Source organism: Megascapheus bottae, chromosome 21 (genome assembly GCF_031878675.1).
Source record: "Megascapheus bottae isolate mThoBot1 chromosome 21, mThoBot2.hap1, whole genome shotgun sequence".
Lineage (NCBI taxonomy): Eukaryota > Metazoa > Chordata > Mammalia > Rodentia > Geomyidae > Megascapheus > Megascapheus bottae.
Genome location: NC_143529.1, coordinates 12132201 through 12146224, shown reverse-complemented (window position 1 = coordinate 12146224; position 14024 = coordinate 12132201). Strand labels below are relative to the sequence as shown.

Genomic DNA, 14024 nt, shown 5'->3' with positions numbered 1-14024 from the left:
CAACAGTGGCTCACATCTGTCATCCTAGCTACTCAGGAGGCTCAGATCTGAGGATCCTGGTGCAGAGCCAGCCCAGGCACAAAAGTCTGTGAGACTCTTATCTCCAATTAACCACCAGAAGACCAGAAGTGGCACTGCAGGTCAAGTGGTAAAGTGCTAGCCTTGAGCCAAAGAGCTCAGGGACAGTAACCAGGCCCAGAGTACAATGCTCCATGGCCAAAAAATAAAAAAACAAAACAAACAAAAAGAAACCTCACAATCTAACGAAGTGCTCGTGGTGCACACTTATAACCTAGCAACTTGGAAAGTGAAGATGAAAATCTTGGTTGAAGTCAGAAAAGCAGATGACACCTCTTCTCAACTGAGAGCCTGCCACACTGGTTTATTCCTGTCATCCAAGCTATGACAGGAAGCCTAAAATTGGTAGATTGAGACCTACCAGATCAAAAGAAAAGAAAGAAAAGACCCACCAAATTAGGAGACTGGATTCTATGTCAAAAATATAAGCATGGGAGCCAGAGGGTACGGTGGCTCACGCCTGTAATCCTAGCTACTCAAGAGGCTAAGATCAGAGAATCAAGGTTCAAAGCCAGCCAGAGAACTAAACACCATGAGACTCTTATCTCCAATTATCACTAGAAAACTGTAGTGCTGGGGGGGGGGTGGGAGTGGGGGGATAGCCTCAAGCTGAAAAAAGGGACAATGCCCAGGCCCAGTGGTTGGGCAGTAAGTAGCCTTGGGCTAAAGAGCTCAGGGACCGTGCCCAAGCCCAGCATTCAAGCCCAACAACCAACAATAACCACAAAAAAAGGAAGTTCAAACGTTAGTACTTCCAAAGGAAAGAAAAAGAAACCACAATCCAGACAGTTTAAGTACCTAATGTGAAGATATGCAGTCAGTTAATGATGGGGCTAGGCAATGGGCCTCAGTAATAAAAGACTGCAGAGAGCATGTCAAATGAGTCTGTGGATAAAATATAAACAACGTGCCTGAAAAGGATAAACAATACTTTTAAAATTATGTTCACTATTTTACCTTTTTAAAATGTCATCTTAAAAATAGTCCATAGTGTTTGCTATCCCAAGGTGGACAGATTTTTAAAAAGGAAACTTTGGTAAAATTCTGAAAATAAAATCCATGCAGAAACATGAAGTCATCTTAATATACATCCAATTCTAGCCTTCCTTGAACAAATGAAAGTATAGTAGGACAGAGACAGTCTATATAGCTTGCATTGAAGTAGTGACTAATGCCATTACCCAGGTTAATAGCTCTTAATGTCTTCACTGCGTCCCCACTGACCTGCAATGCTCTGGCTTCCCAGGAAGAACCAACAGGTCAACCAAGGAAGTGGAGCACCTGGAAGAAATGGAGCTATTTCCGTGACATCACATTTAGTAGATCTCTAATCACTGGTCAAATCATACAAATGATTGAATAATTTTAATAGGTTTTATTTGGGAGATTTACTTTTATGTTTGCCTCACAGTGCAAACATAAAAGTAAAGATCATTATTCTTTCAAAGAAACTAACACTCTAGATAAGGATCCTATGGTGAAGTCCTCCACATTTCCAGTCATCTAGTTAGCATGTACAAGTCTATGCTGGGGGAAAAAACCCTGTTGACACAAGTTTAAGTGTGTTAGATACGGAGAGAATGTGAAATGGAAGTTCTATTAATGTTTGTATTTCTAAATGAAAATAAATCCAATTAAAAGTATTTTTGTGGTGTTAAATACTACCTTTTTCTTTAAAAACTGGGTATGAAATACTAAGATGAAACTTGTTTCAAGGTTAAGGGATTAGTAGGAGCCATTTAAACATATGATCACCTACTAGCAAAAGATTACTTAATTGGTTCCACAAATGAGTATATTTTTTTTCTCAGTCCTGAGGCTTGAACCCAGGGCCTAGGCACTGTCCTTGAGGGTAGTGCTCTCTACTATTTGAGCCACAGCCATCACACTCTGCTTTTTCTGTGTATGTGGTACCAAGGAATCAAACCCAGGGTTTCCTGCATGCTCTGCAAGCACTCTGCCACTAGGCCATACTTAGGTCCCAAACATGACTCCCGGCCCAGGAAGAGCATCAGTAGCCCAGCATTCTTTGCCCAAAGCATTCCTATGTCTACTTGGACACTTAGTGATTTGTGAAATGTGATTATGCACAAATACACATTTTAAAGTCACTTGGAAACATTGTGTACCTTTCTGTGATGCCATCCAATTAATAAAACTCTCAGGCCTGGCCCACATCTACAATTTGATTTCCTGGTATGTTCTTTGGAGAACCTTTCTGTTTCAAGCACAGCTAAGGAAGATCCTTTATTATCCCTCTTACACTGAATTGCAACTCTTTGAAATAAGCATTTTCTAAAATATCCCAAGAAATTTACCATGGGACATAGGAATACTTTTAAGTTATCTTGTTTGTACTATTAGAATCACATTTCTTAGGAAGAAAAATGTTCACTTGTTTTAAAATATTTTATATTATATCCTTCACTTGGCAATTACTCATCTTCCTTTTAGTTCATCCACTGGTGAGATAAACATGTATATATGTATATTTATTATAGATATATGAGTAAATATGTATTAGGCACAGTACTGGGAGATAGGCTGCAGAAATGTCTATGTTTGGGGCAGCTCAATATATAAGCCAGACAGGTAGGTAATTACAGTTAAGATATTGAATGAGGGGATATGGCTCCGAAGAGGGTACAGTAATCATATGTCAGATGCTAATTCTAACCTTTTTCAAGCTGAGTCTAAAAAAAAAAAATCATCAAAGTATTTTCAGACTAAATTAGCCCTTGCTGGTATAAGTAATAAGTAGCTAGCCTTTGTGTGTGTGTGTGTGTGGATCATGGGGCTTGAACTTGGCCTGGACATTCGTTGTCCCTGAGCTCTTCAGCTCAAGGCTACCGTCCTACCCTTGAGCCAAGCTCCATTTCTCGTTTTCTAGAGATTAACTGGAGATTAAGAGTCTCAGGTCCTTTTGTGCCCGGGCTGGCTTTGAACCTTGATCCTCAGATCTCAGCCTCCTGAGTAGCTAGGATTACAGGCCTGAGCCACTGCACCCGGCTTCAGTTACCGCAAGAATAACCTTTTTCCTTGCTACGTGTCACAAATGTAATGAAGTCCTATGTTGCAAGGTTTTAGCAAAGTTGTTCTAAAATCTAAGTATCCTTTAACAAGAATGCATTTTGAAGCTTAAAGCATAGTTCTGTCTCATTTCCCCCCTGATAATTTTACACTTACAATTTACACTGATTGACTGATTCACTGGGGCTGGTACTGGGGCTGGTACTCGGCCTCACTAGAGCCACAGCTCCACTTTCACCCTTTTCCTATTTGATTGGCCATTTCCGTTCAGGCTGGCTTCGAACCGAGGGACCCTTAGATCTCAGCCTCCTGATTGGTTATGATTACAGGTGTGAGCCACCTACACCTCGCATCCTTTAAGATTCATTTACTGCAAAAAGGTGACCATTTCTATGCAGCGGTGAGGTCAGTTATTCACAGCTAGGAGCCTAACTCAAATGAGCCAGCGGACAGCGGGCGAATGGGCTCGGCGAGCGGGGGCCAGGCAGCGAGCGCCGGAGGCCCGGGCTCCTCATCGGCCGGCGGCCGCCTTCCACTTACCGGCTCCGCGCAGGTCTCACAGTCCGGGCGGCTCTGCCCCTTTATTAAGTCAGCAGGCCTTCGGGGCCGGGGGCGGGCCGGGAGGGTCCCCGAGTCCACGCCAGGATGGACCCCGGGAGACTCGGGCCCGAGCCCAACCCGTCCGGCCGGAGCGCCCCGCGCGTGGACGCCGCTGCACCGAGGGCGGCGCGGCGGAGGCGCGCGCCGGGCCGCCGGGTTTAAATCTCCCGCCTTCCGCGGCGGAGCCCGACACCTCCACGCTCCGGAGCGGAGGGGCGCGGGCTGAGGGAGCAGCCCGACCAGCGTCGCGGGCTCGCGGGCGGCGGCTGGAGCGGGTGTCGGGGGTCCGGACGCCGCGCGGCCGGGAGCGGCCCGAGCGAGCCAGGCGGCGGAGGACCGGCGCGGCTCCAGCGGGCGCGGTAAGCGACCCGGACCCAGCCGCCCGCTCCCCCGAGGGGCGGCGGTCCGGCCCCGAGGCCAAGCCCTCGGTTCCCATGGCGACCGGGGTGGGGGGCGCGGGGCCGGGCGCGCACGCGGCCTCTCGGGGCCTCTCCGGACCCCGCCGGCCTCCTCACTCCCCGGGGGACCCTGGCCCCGGCCGGCCTTCCCGCTCGGCCAGGCCGCGGTGCCCGGTGTGCCGGCCGTTCCGCCCGCACCGCCCGCCAGGAGAGGCTCCCGGCGGGGCTGCGTCCCCACCCGGACGGGTCGGAGCTGCGGAGGGCGCCCGCCCAGCCCATGGAGGACGAGCGCGGCGGCCTGGGCTGGTGGTTTGGGGGTGCTCTCTCTGGAAGGTGGGGGTCGCGGCTGAGGATGCGCTCAGCCTTCGGGTGCTCCCCGGCTGCCCTCCTTTGTGCGCGCCGCTCGTGTTTACTTGGTTCGTGTTTTACCGCGGGGATGTCTTCCTCAGAAACGAATTGGCCAGCCCTGTTTACAACCGGGAAAGAGAAGCGGCGCTGGCAGATTCGGGGTCCGGCGCGGCGGGGGCGGGGGCGGCGGAGGAGCCCCGGATCCTCGGGCCAGGTAGCCCAGCCCTCACCTGGGCCATGATGTCAGCGGCAGATACCTGATGCTCCCAAGATGGAGAAAGCGGGGAGAGCAACCCAGCCTGGCGACGAACCGGCGACGCGGTGGCTCTGCCAGTAGAGGGGGCGGGATGGTTTTTCATGTCAGATAGGATCGGGAAGACGCGGAGCCTGGAAGCTGTTATAAACTCCGGGTCCCTGACATAGCTCGTTGGGAAGCTGTACTTCTTCGGAGTATTTATATATTGATTCTTATTTGATTCCGACCGGGACAGTGTGCTGTGTAAGGCGATATGACTTGAGTCATCTTCACATCAATATGTATGGAGTAGCCACCGGTGCCTCCTTCTTTAGTAGGAGTTAATTATGCATTCATTGGCCAGATAGCATCTACTCGTGGTAGGTATAGATTTTTGTATGGCTAGCTCTCTCATTCGTTCCGTATTTATCCGTGCCTAACATTCAGTATTCTTTGAATTGTGTGTGTTTCATAGTGCAGAATGGTGCTACCTCAAGGCGGCTGAAGTGCAGCTACTTGTAGGGTATTGTTCGGATTACCTGTAGTTATAATTGCCAGGCAAATCAGTCTAAATTTTAGAATTCCATAGAAGGGTGCTCGGAGATCAACCAATGCAAACGTGAGACTGGTAGAAAAAGTGAGAAGCCATATTTTTTATTGTAAGTGCTCATAGAACATTTATTAAAATAAAACGTATGCCACTAACTGAAGTATATCAAGATAATATCATCTGCACAACATCTAATTTAATGTTTTGTTTTGTGCTCATAGGCTGTGATCTTATTGTGAGTTTTAGCTATAATTACTTTTTTTTAATCTTTGAACTTTACCTTTTCCCCTACTCACTGCTTCTCCTTTAGTTTATTCTTTTTATGTTCTTTAACGACCAAAGTGAAAGACTTGAGTATGTCTGGAACTGGAAAGTTTCCTCCTGTGAACTGGTTTTTGTAGTAAGTTCCTTATTCCCTTTTTATTCTTCATTTTGTCTGCTTTTCTTTCAACACTTAATTTTACTGTTTTTCTGTTGCAAAACTTCCAAGTGTCTGCCAGTATTCACCATTAAAAGTCATGTTCCATGTATCTTAATACTTTATCACTGCTGACCTGTTTTTGCCTATGACAGGAGGGTTTTGTTTGTTTCTCCAGGGGGATCTCAAGGTCTTGCCTTTGCTCAGCTCCTTCGCTCCACTGATACTCTACTACTGCAGTCCTGCTCTTGCTGGTTATTTTGGAGATGGGGTCTTGTGGACTTTTCTTTCCCAGGCCAGCTTAGACTCCTAGACAGCTAGAATTACAGACATGAGCCACCAGTGCCTGGCTATTGTGTTTTCTTTTTGAAACTGAACTCATTGTGCAGCTCAGGACGGCCTGTGAATGCAATCTTCCTGCCTCAACTTCCCAAGACCTAGGATTATTTTTTTTTCCTTTAGTATTGAGAATTGAATTTAATGCCTCACAGTTGCTAGACAATTATAGAACCAATTCAACCATTCCTCAGTCCTTTCTGTGGCTTTTTTTTTTGTCAGTTGTGGGACTTGAACTCTGGGCCTGGGTGCTGTCCCTGAGTTCTTCAGCTCAAGACTACCCCTTGAGCCACAGCGCCACTTCCCGTTTTCTGGTGGTTAATTGAAGAATCTCACAGACTTTAGTGCCCAGGCTGGCTTTGAACCATGATTCTCAGCCTCCTGAGTATCTAGAATTACAGGCTTGAGCCACCGCGCCCAGCTTGTGCTGGCCATTATTATTATTATTTGCCAGTCTTGGGGTTTGAACTCAGAGCCTGGGCACTGCCTTTGGCTTTCTCAAGGCTAGAGCTCTACCACTTGAGCCATAACATCACTTCCAACTTTTCTCTATGTATCAAACCTGGTTCTTTGTGCATGCTAGGCAAGCACTCTACCACTAGCCCAAACTCCCAACCCCATAAGACTCTTATCCCTAATAAGCTACTCAGAAAAAGCCAGAAGAGGCCATGTGGCTCAAGTGGTAGAGAGCTAGCCTTGAGCACAAAGAGACCTAGGGATAGCATCCAGCTTCTCAGTTCAAGCCCCAGGATTGCCTCGCCCCTCCAAAAAAGAAAGATGGAGCCTCCAGCACTTTGTCTACTCAGGCTTCTAACCACCATCCTTTACTCTGTACTTACTTCTCAAGTACCTAGGATTATAACTTGAGCCACCACATTCAATCCAGCTAGTTAAAAAAAAAATTGTTACTTATTTTAGATGTTTTAATGCTAAAGTAACACAATATGTTTACAACACATTTTTAGATTGTTTAATTAATTTTACAGTGCTAAGGAGTGATGACAGTACTTTACCCATGCTAGGAAGGGTAGCTACAGCACTGTCTCCTGTGCCCAAACAATTTTTTAATCTTTTCCAGAATTAGTTTGGTTAAAAAAAAAAAAGAGGGTCTTTCTCTATAGAAAGCCCATGCTAACCTCAAACTTGTGATCCGACTACTCCAGCTTCCTGTTGAAACTACAAGTGTGCATCTACCAAACCAGGTCAAGGCCTGCGCAGGAAACACAGAAATCCAGGCTAACCTGAGTCTCAAAACAAGACAAAACAAAACAAAAAGATGAGAAAGAAAGTGGTTGTGGCAATTTTTGTTGAAATGATGGTCCTCCTGTCTCAGCTTCCTTAGAAATTCACCACATCAAATTGCTAAATTTAATAAATCCTCCTTTCAGGAACGTTGTTTTTTTTTTTTTTTTTTGGTAGCATGGAATACTTCCTGACAGCGTTTCACTCACATAGCTCTTCTCTCCTTGGCCTCCTGAGTAGGGAGACAATAGCAGGCATCACTCTATGCCCAGCTTAGCTAGAATATTCTTAAGGGACCTACGATTGTCAGAATGACTGATGAGCATTGACTTCTACTTAAAGTCACCAGCTAAACTGTATGCTGATGCTTCACGCCTGTAATCCTAGCTATTCAGATCTGAAGATCGAGGTTCAAAGCCAGCCCGGGCATGGAAGTCTGTAAGACTCTTATCTCTAATTAACCACCAGAAAAACCAAAATGGTATTGTGGCTAAAGTTGGTAAGGTACTAGCCTTGAGCTAAAGCGCTCAGGGACAGCTCAGGCTCAGAGTTCAAGTCCCTACCACCAACCCCCCCCCAAAAAAAAAAGTCACTAGCTGCAATAGGTCTAACAAGAGAATTGTGTTGTCCTTTAAAGCTTTGTCTCTGGCTATGAAAAGCCCTAGATGGTATCTTCTTCCAACCGAGGCTGTTTTGTTGTCATTGGAAGGTGTTTAAGTGTAGCACCTCATCAGTTACTTGCACCAGGTCTCCTGCCTAACTCCTGCAGCTTCACCCACAACCCTCGCTGCCTCACCTTGCACCTCTGCTTGCTTCTAATGTTCTTCTGCAGTTTCCTTTCTCCTTCTGACATTATAGAACTGAAGAGTTAGGACCTTGTCTGGATTAAGACTTTGGCAAAGGCAGTGTGTGACTGGTTTGCTCGACCCAGACAAATAAACCCTTCTCCTTGTCAACAGCATGGCTGGCTCTACTTCTCATCTGCATGTTCTTTAGAGCAGCACTTTTACTTGGATAATTTTTCCTTTGCTTTTACAACTAGACAGTTTAGCATAATGTATCTACCTCTGGGACTGTCTTGGCTTTCAACCTGCCTTCTTGACTAAGCTCCTAATATCTGCCACTCTTCCTTTGACTTGAACTCTTAAGCGGCTATCATAGGTGGCTGGTTGTTGTGTCTCAGGGAATAGGGATTTTCATTCCAGCTTCTAGAGGAGCAGACCTGACCACCCTCAAAGGAGCAGTTAAACTAGATTAAAGTCCCCATCAGGAAAGTAATGCTAAAAAATGGTAAGAGCAGCTCTCCAATAGAAGATCAAAATAAAGCCATTTGAAGCATACAAAGACTCATGTTAATTATTCGAACCTCTGTTTTTGCTGCACAAGGGTGAAAAACAATACAGGTACAGTAGAATAAGGACCCTCCAAAGATGTCTTCTATTCTCCAAATTCCTAAAACCTGAGAATATGTTACCTTTTGTGGAAAAGGAAACTTGGCTGTTGTGATTAAGAATCCTGATTCAATGTAATCACAAGGATTCACAGAAGAAAGAAGGGCAGTATGGCATGGTAATAGAAGAATACCATAGATTAAAATATGCTGTGCTCTTTAGCTGTCTTCCTTGCCCAGCTTGTTTCACCTAGCATTATGTCTTCTAGATTCATCCACATCATCACAGATGACCATTCTTTTTTTATGGATGAACAGTATTCCATTAGACCATATCTTCTTGATCTATTTCATGATATACCATTAACATTCTTTTTTTTTTGCCAGTCCTGGCTTGAACCCAGGGCCTGAGCACTGTCCTTAGGCTTTCTCAAGGCTAGAACTCTACTACTTGAGCCACAGCACCATTTCTAGCTCTTTTCTATGTATATGGTACCAAGGAATCGAACCCAGGTCTTCGTGCATGCTAGGCAAGCACTCTACACTAGGCCACACTCCCAGCCCCAGCATTTTTTTTAAGACTGGGAATTGATCCAGGGAACATATGTGTTAGGCAAGAACTTTTCCATGGAACAGCACCCTAGCCCAACTGATAATTCTAGGAGTACCTTGACCATGAATTCTCCAAGGACTTTATCTGAGACTGTCTTCATTTTGCTCTTTAATTTTTATATTTTTTGAGAGAAGGTCTGGCTGTGTAGCCCAGGTTACCTGTGGGTCTCCTTCCTTGCTTCCTGATTAGTGAATAGCACAAGTCTTGAGAAGACTTTGTACATAGATTTGGGGAATCATTTCCTCTTTGGCTCCTTCGCCACTGGGATACTACTCCTGAATTTTTACTGTTTATTCTGCCAACCTGGTATTCTGACATCTGACTTCTCAAGCCTGAAAGACTTTGCTTTCTTCTGTTCTTCCCCAGTAGCACACAGCTAAAATCCACAAATATACAAAGCTCACCTGTGCTAATTCTCTCTTCCAGCCACTGTCTGTACTTGCCAGGGAATGTGGGTTCTCTGCAGGCACTGATTTTCAGAGAGTGAAGGGAGGAGCCAAGTTTCTTTAACTTCTCATACTCATTCGCTGGACTGGATAACTTGCTGGACATAATCTGGAACAGAAAACAGAATTTAATCTTTCATGAATGAGATGAGTGATTAAGAGACCAGGAGTGTTTAGTCTGACCTGTGTCAACACAGAATATGTCTGCTGATAACTCCTACATAATCAGACCTGCAATCAATTTAGTAGATGAGATGGGTAGCTTATCATACAATTAGATTGAGCCTCATAAACGTTACTTAGTCTGGAAGCTTCTGATGAACTGAAGGGAATTGAGAGCACTGAAAATCAGAAACTGGAGGGGAGAGCATAAATGCAGGTTTTCCTCAAGACTGTGTATCAGACAGTTTGATATTTATATGGAATCTAAGATTAAATTCTTTTTGCTTTCTATTCCAGATTATGTCCAACCAAGTTATCCAGGATAGCATATGAGGATCAGCAATTAAATGGCGACTGATCTGGACTGCTTCAGAATCTAGGAGAATATATATCCAAAGGAGAATATTCACAGTGTATGTGGAAGTGTGGCCACCACGTGGACTTTTTAAGTTGACCTCTGTTCCATTTTACGCTTTGTATTTAAGTCTACATTACCTGATACTATTAATGTGGCTATCCTGACTTAACTTTATTTGTATTTCTTTGGTATATTTCAAACCATTCCTTAATTTTTATTCCTTCTGTGTCATCTTATTTTCAGTAGATCTCAGAAAAGCACATAGATGTGTATGTGTGTTTTAGTTTTATATGATCTTTGCTTCTTTGTATTTAAAAAGAAATTTATGTTGATCATTTAAAATAATTGATCTTACTCTGGCATCTTGGCTTACACTGTTTGTTCCACTGCCTAACTCCTCCCATTCTCCACTTAGTCTAGATTTTTGCTAATTTGTCTGTGGACTTGTTTTGCTCCTAGTAATTTAGAAATTAGATATACTATTTTTATTTAATTAGTACATACTTCAAAATAAAAGGACCTCTATTTCTTTACGAGTATGAGGAATATAGTTGTACCCGTTGATGCGCCCAGGAATAACGTATGAGTCACATACTTGCCTTTTGTTCCCAGTCTCAGGTTATTACAATAATGTAAGCTTTGAGCCAACTACTCATATTGTTTATTTATACATCTTAAGAAACACTTTCTACATTTGTATTTTGTATTTCTTTATAACATTCTTGTAGATGTTCATAATTTTAGAACAGTTACTTAGGTATACATTTTTTTGTGTGTGTGGGTCATGTGGCTTGAATTCTGGGCCTGAGCGCTATCCCTGAGCTCTTCATCTCAAGGCTACTCCCTCCCTCCCCCGCCCAGAGCTACAGCCCCACTTCCCCTTTTGTATGATTAATTGGAGATAAAAGTCCCCTGATCTTTAGTGCCTGGGCTGGCTTTGAATTGTGATCCTCAAACCTCAGCCTCCGGAGTAGCTAGGATTATAGGTGTGAGCCACCGTGCCTGGCTAGGTATACAGTTTTTTTTTAGATTTTATTAACATTGATTTTTTTTACATCATATTTCAAATGTCAAGTTTAACGAATATGTATTCAAGAATGGGATCTCCATATGCAATCACTGGCACATAAATTTAAGAACAAAATTAAAATTGAGCTGAGAGTTTGTAGGTCCTAGATACATATCCATCTATATAACATTGTCTATAGAGTATATATCCCATCATAGATTTTTATGTCTTTGTAGTTATATTTTTTTTATTTTTATTCTATTGCCAGTCCTGGCTTGAACTCAGGGACTGAGGACTGTTCTTGGGCTTTCTCAAGGCTAGAGCTCTACCATTTGTGCCACAGCACCACTTCTGGCGCTTTTTTTCTATGCATCTGGTCTTCATGAATGCTAGGCAAGCACTCTATCACTAGGCCAAACTTCTGGCCCTCTATGTAGTTATATTTATATCTCCAAGATCATGTCAATGACCATGAGTACCCAAATATTATACTGTTTGGATCTAATATCCACATATCAAGGAGACCATGAGCCTTTTGTTCCTTTGGTCTTAACTCATCTCACAGGATTTGCTCTGGTTTCATCCACTTCCCAGCAAATGCCATTATTATTTCATCTTGTCTTTTGGCTATGTAGAATTCCATTATATATATATATATTATATATATGTTATATATATATACACATACCACATTTTCTGTATTCATTCATCTGTAGTGGGGCATCTGCATTGTTTCCATCGCTTGGCTATTGTGAATAGTGCAGTGATGAACATGGCTGTGCAGGTGTCCTTATCATATCTTGGGTTATGATGCTTAGGATAGATGCCCAGGAGTGGTATGGCTGGGTCGTAGGGAAGGTCTATGTAGGTATACATTTTTTTTTCCCAGTCCTGGGCTTGAGCTCAGGGCCTGAGCCCTGTCCTTGGACTTTCTCAAGGCTAGAGCTCTACCACTTGAGCCTCAGCACCACTTCCAGCTTTTTTCTATGCATGTGGTACCGAGGAATCAAACCCGGTCTTTGTGCATGTTAGGCAAGCACTCAACCACTAGGCCAAACTCGCAGACCCTAGGTATACATTTTTTACATGAAAGAGCATCTTATTTGAATATCACTAAATTATTGACAGATAAATTTAGCAGACTTACTATATATAATCTAGACTTAGCAAGGGATATTTGCATGTATCTTCTGAAGTGAGAAATTTAACATTTTTACTCTGCAAATTGTTGGAGAAGTAGATGCCACATTTTTAGATTGATGACTATGCCCATATCTATTTCTTTTAATAATCTCAATATAAACAGTTTTAGTTGTTGATTTGTTTGTTTGTTTTTTGTCGGTCATAGGGAGGGCTTGAACTCTGGGCCTGAGTACTGTCCCTGAGCTCTTCAGCTCAAGGCTACCACCCTACCCTTTAAGCCAGTTTTCTAATTGGAGATAAGTATCTCCTGATCTTTAGTGCCTGGGCTGGCTTTGAACTGAGATCCTTATATCTCAGCCTCCTGAGTAGCTAGGATTACAGGCGTGAGCCACCGTACCCAGCTAGAAGGTTGTAGTTTTATTGATGTGTTGGTTATAAAAGTGTTTATTTGATCTTTAATGAAAGGTATGTTGCTGAAGTTTTGCATCTCTGAAAATTTTTATTGAACTGTATTCACCTGACATAACAATTATAACTATGGAAAGCTTTCTTTAGGAATATATAAAAGTATGTGTATGGCTGGGAATGTGGCTTAATGATAGAGTGCTTGCCAAGCATGTATGAAGCCCTGGGTTCAGTTTGCCCATGTAAACAGAAAAAGCCAGAAGTGGTGCTGAGGGTCAAGTGGTAGAGTGCTAGCCTGGAGCAAAAGAAGCTCGGAAACAGTGCCAAGGTCCTTATTTCAACCCTCAGGACTGTTAACAAAAAAAGTGTGTATACAAGTCTCTTCATTTTACAGTATTACTACAAAACAAAAATTAGAAACTAACAAATGTCTTTCAGTAAAGATTGGTCAAATAGAATTATTCCCAGACAGGAGCCAGAAGTTTGATCTAGTGGTAGAATGCTTATCTAGCACACACAAAGATCTGGGTTCAATTCCTCAGTACCACATGCATAGAAAAAGCTGGAAATGGTGCTTTGGCTCAAGTGGTAGAGTTCTAGCCTTGAGAAAGCCCAAGGATAACTCTCAGGCCCTGAGTTCAACTCCAGGACTGGCAAAAAAAAGAATTATTCCCAGACATAATTAAAAATTGTAAATTTTATCACCTTTGTTACCTAACCCAAACTAATAAGCAATATTTGTCTTTTTTTGCCTATTTCTTTTTCAAGTTGCAATTGTAACAAACATTTAGACCATATAAATGCAAACCTGGCATGTCTGTGAACATTAATGTTCCATTTAGTACCTTTTCACTTTGTCACTGATGTTAAATACTGACTAGCTAAATAGACACTAAATAGACACAGATGAAAAGTAATTTTAATCTATTTGTTGTAGTTACTCCATGGATTCCTTTGGGCAACTTAGACCACATGATAACCAGTCAGTAGTCAGCAGAATGCAAAAGAAATACTGGAAAACTAAACAGGTCTTTATCAAAGCAACAGGAAAAAAAGAAGATGAGCATGTGGTTGCATCTGATGCTGAACTGGATGCTAAACTTGAGGTAAGTTTTAAGTTTTGTGTCCTACATATACCTAGCTGTTCATTTGGACTCCAGAGGAGACTACAGTAAGCTTTCACATCAATGATTGCAGATAAAAGGAAAATTTGATAATCCTTATTGTCAGCTCTCAATCAGAGTTTCTAGATAAGAGGTCACA

The 14024-nt window shown here is 43.1% G+C and overlaps 1 protein-coding gene across 5 annotated transcripts in view; it reads left to right on the top strand.

Moving 5' to 3' along the window:
• The first annotated feature begins 3758 nt into the window (after positions 1 to 3758).
• Ica1l (islet cell autoantigen 1 like) overlaps positions 3759 to 14024 on the top strand; it is a 46988-nt gene continuing 36722 nt past the window's right edge. For 2 of the 5 annotated variants that reach the window (XM_090354622.1, XM_090354620.1), the window contains exons 1-3: positions 3761 to 4067; positions 10144 to 10259; positions 13699 to 13867. In XM_090354622.1, the coding sequence (XP_090210748.1) occupies positions 13706 to 13867 (162 nt within the window). In that variant the 5' untranslated portion in view covers positions 3761 to 4067; positions 10144 to 10259; positions 13699 to 13705. Of the gene's footprint in view, positions 4068 to 4240; positions 4440 to 10143; positions 10260 to 13698; positions 13868 to 14024 lie in introns of those variants that run through there. The other 3 variants (XM_090354624.1, XM_090354623.1, XM_090354621.1) reach the window with 3 other exon arrangements.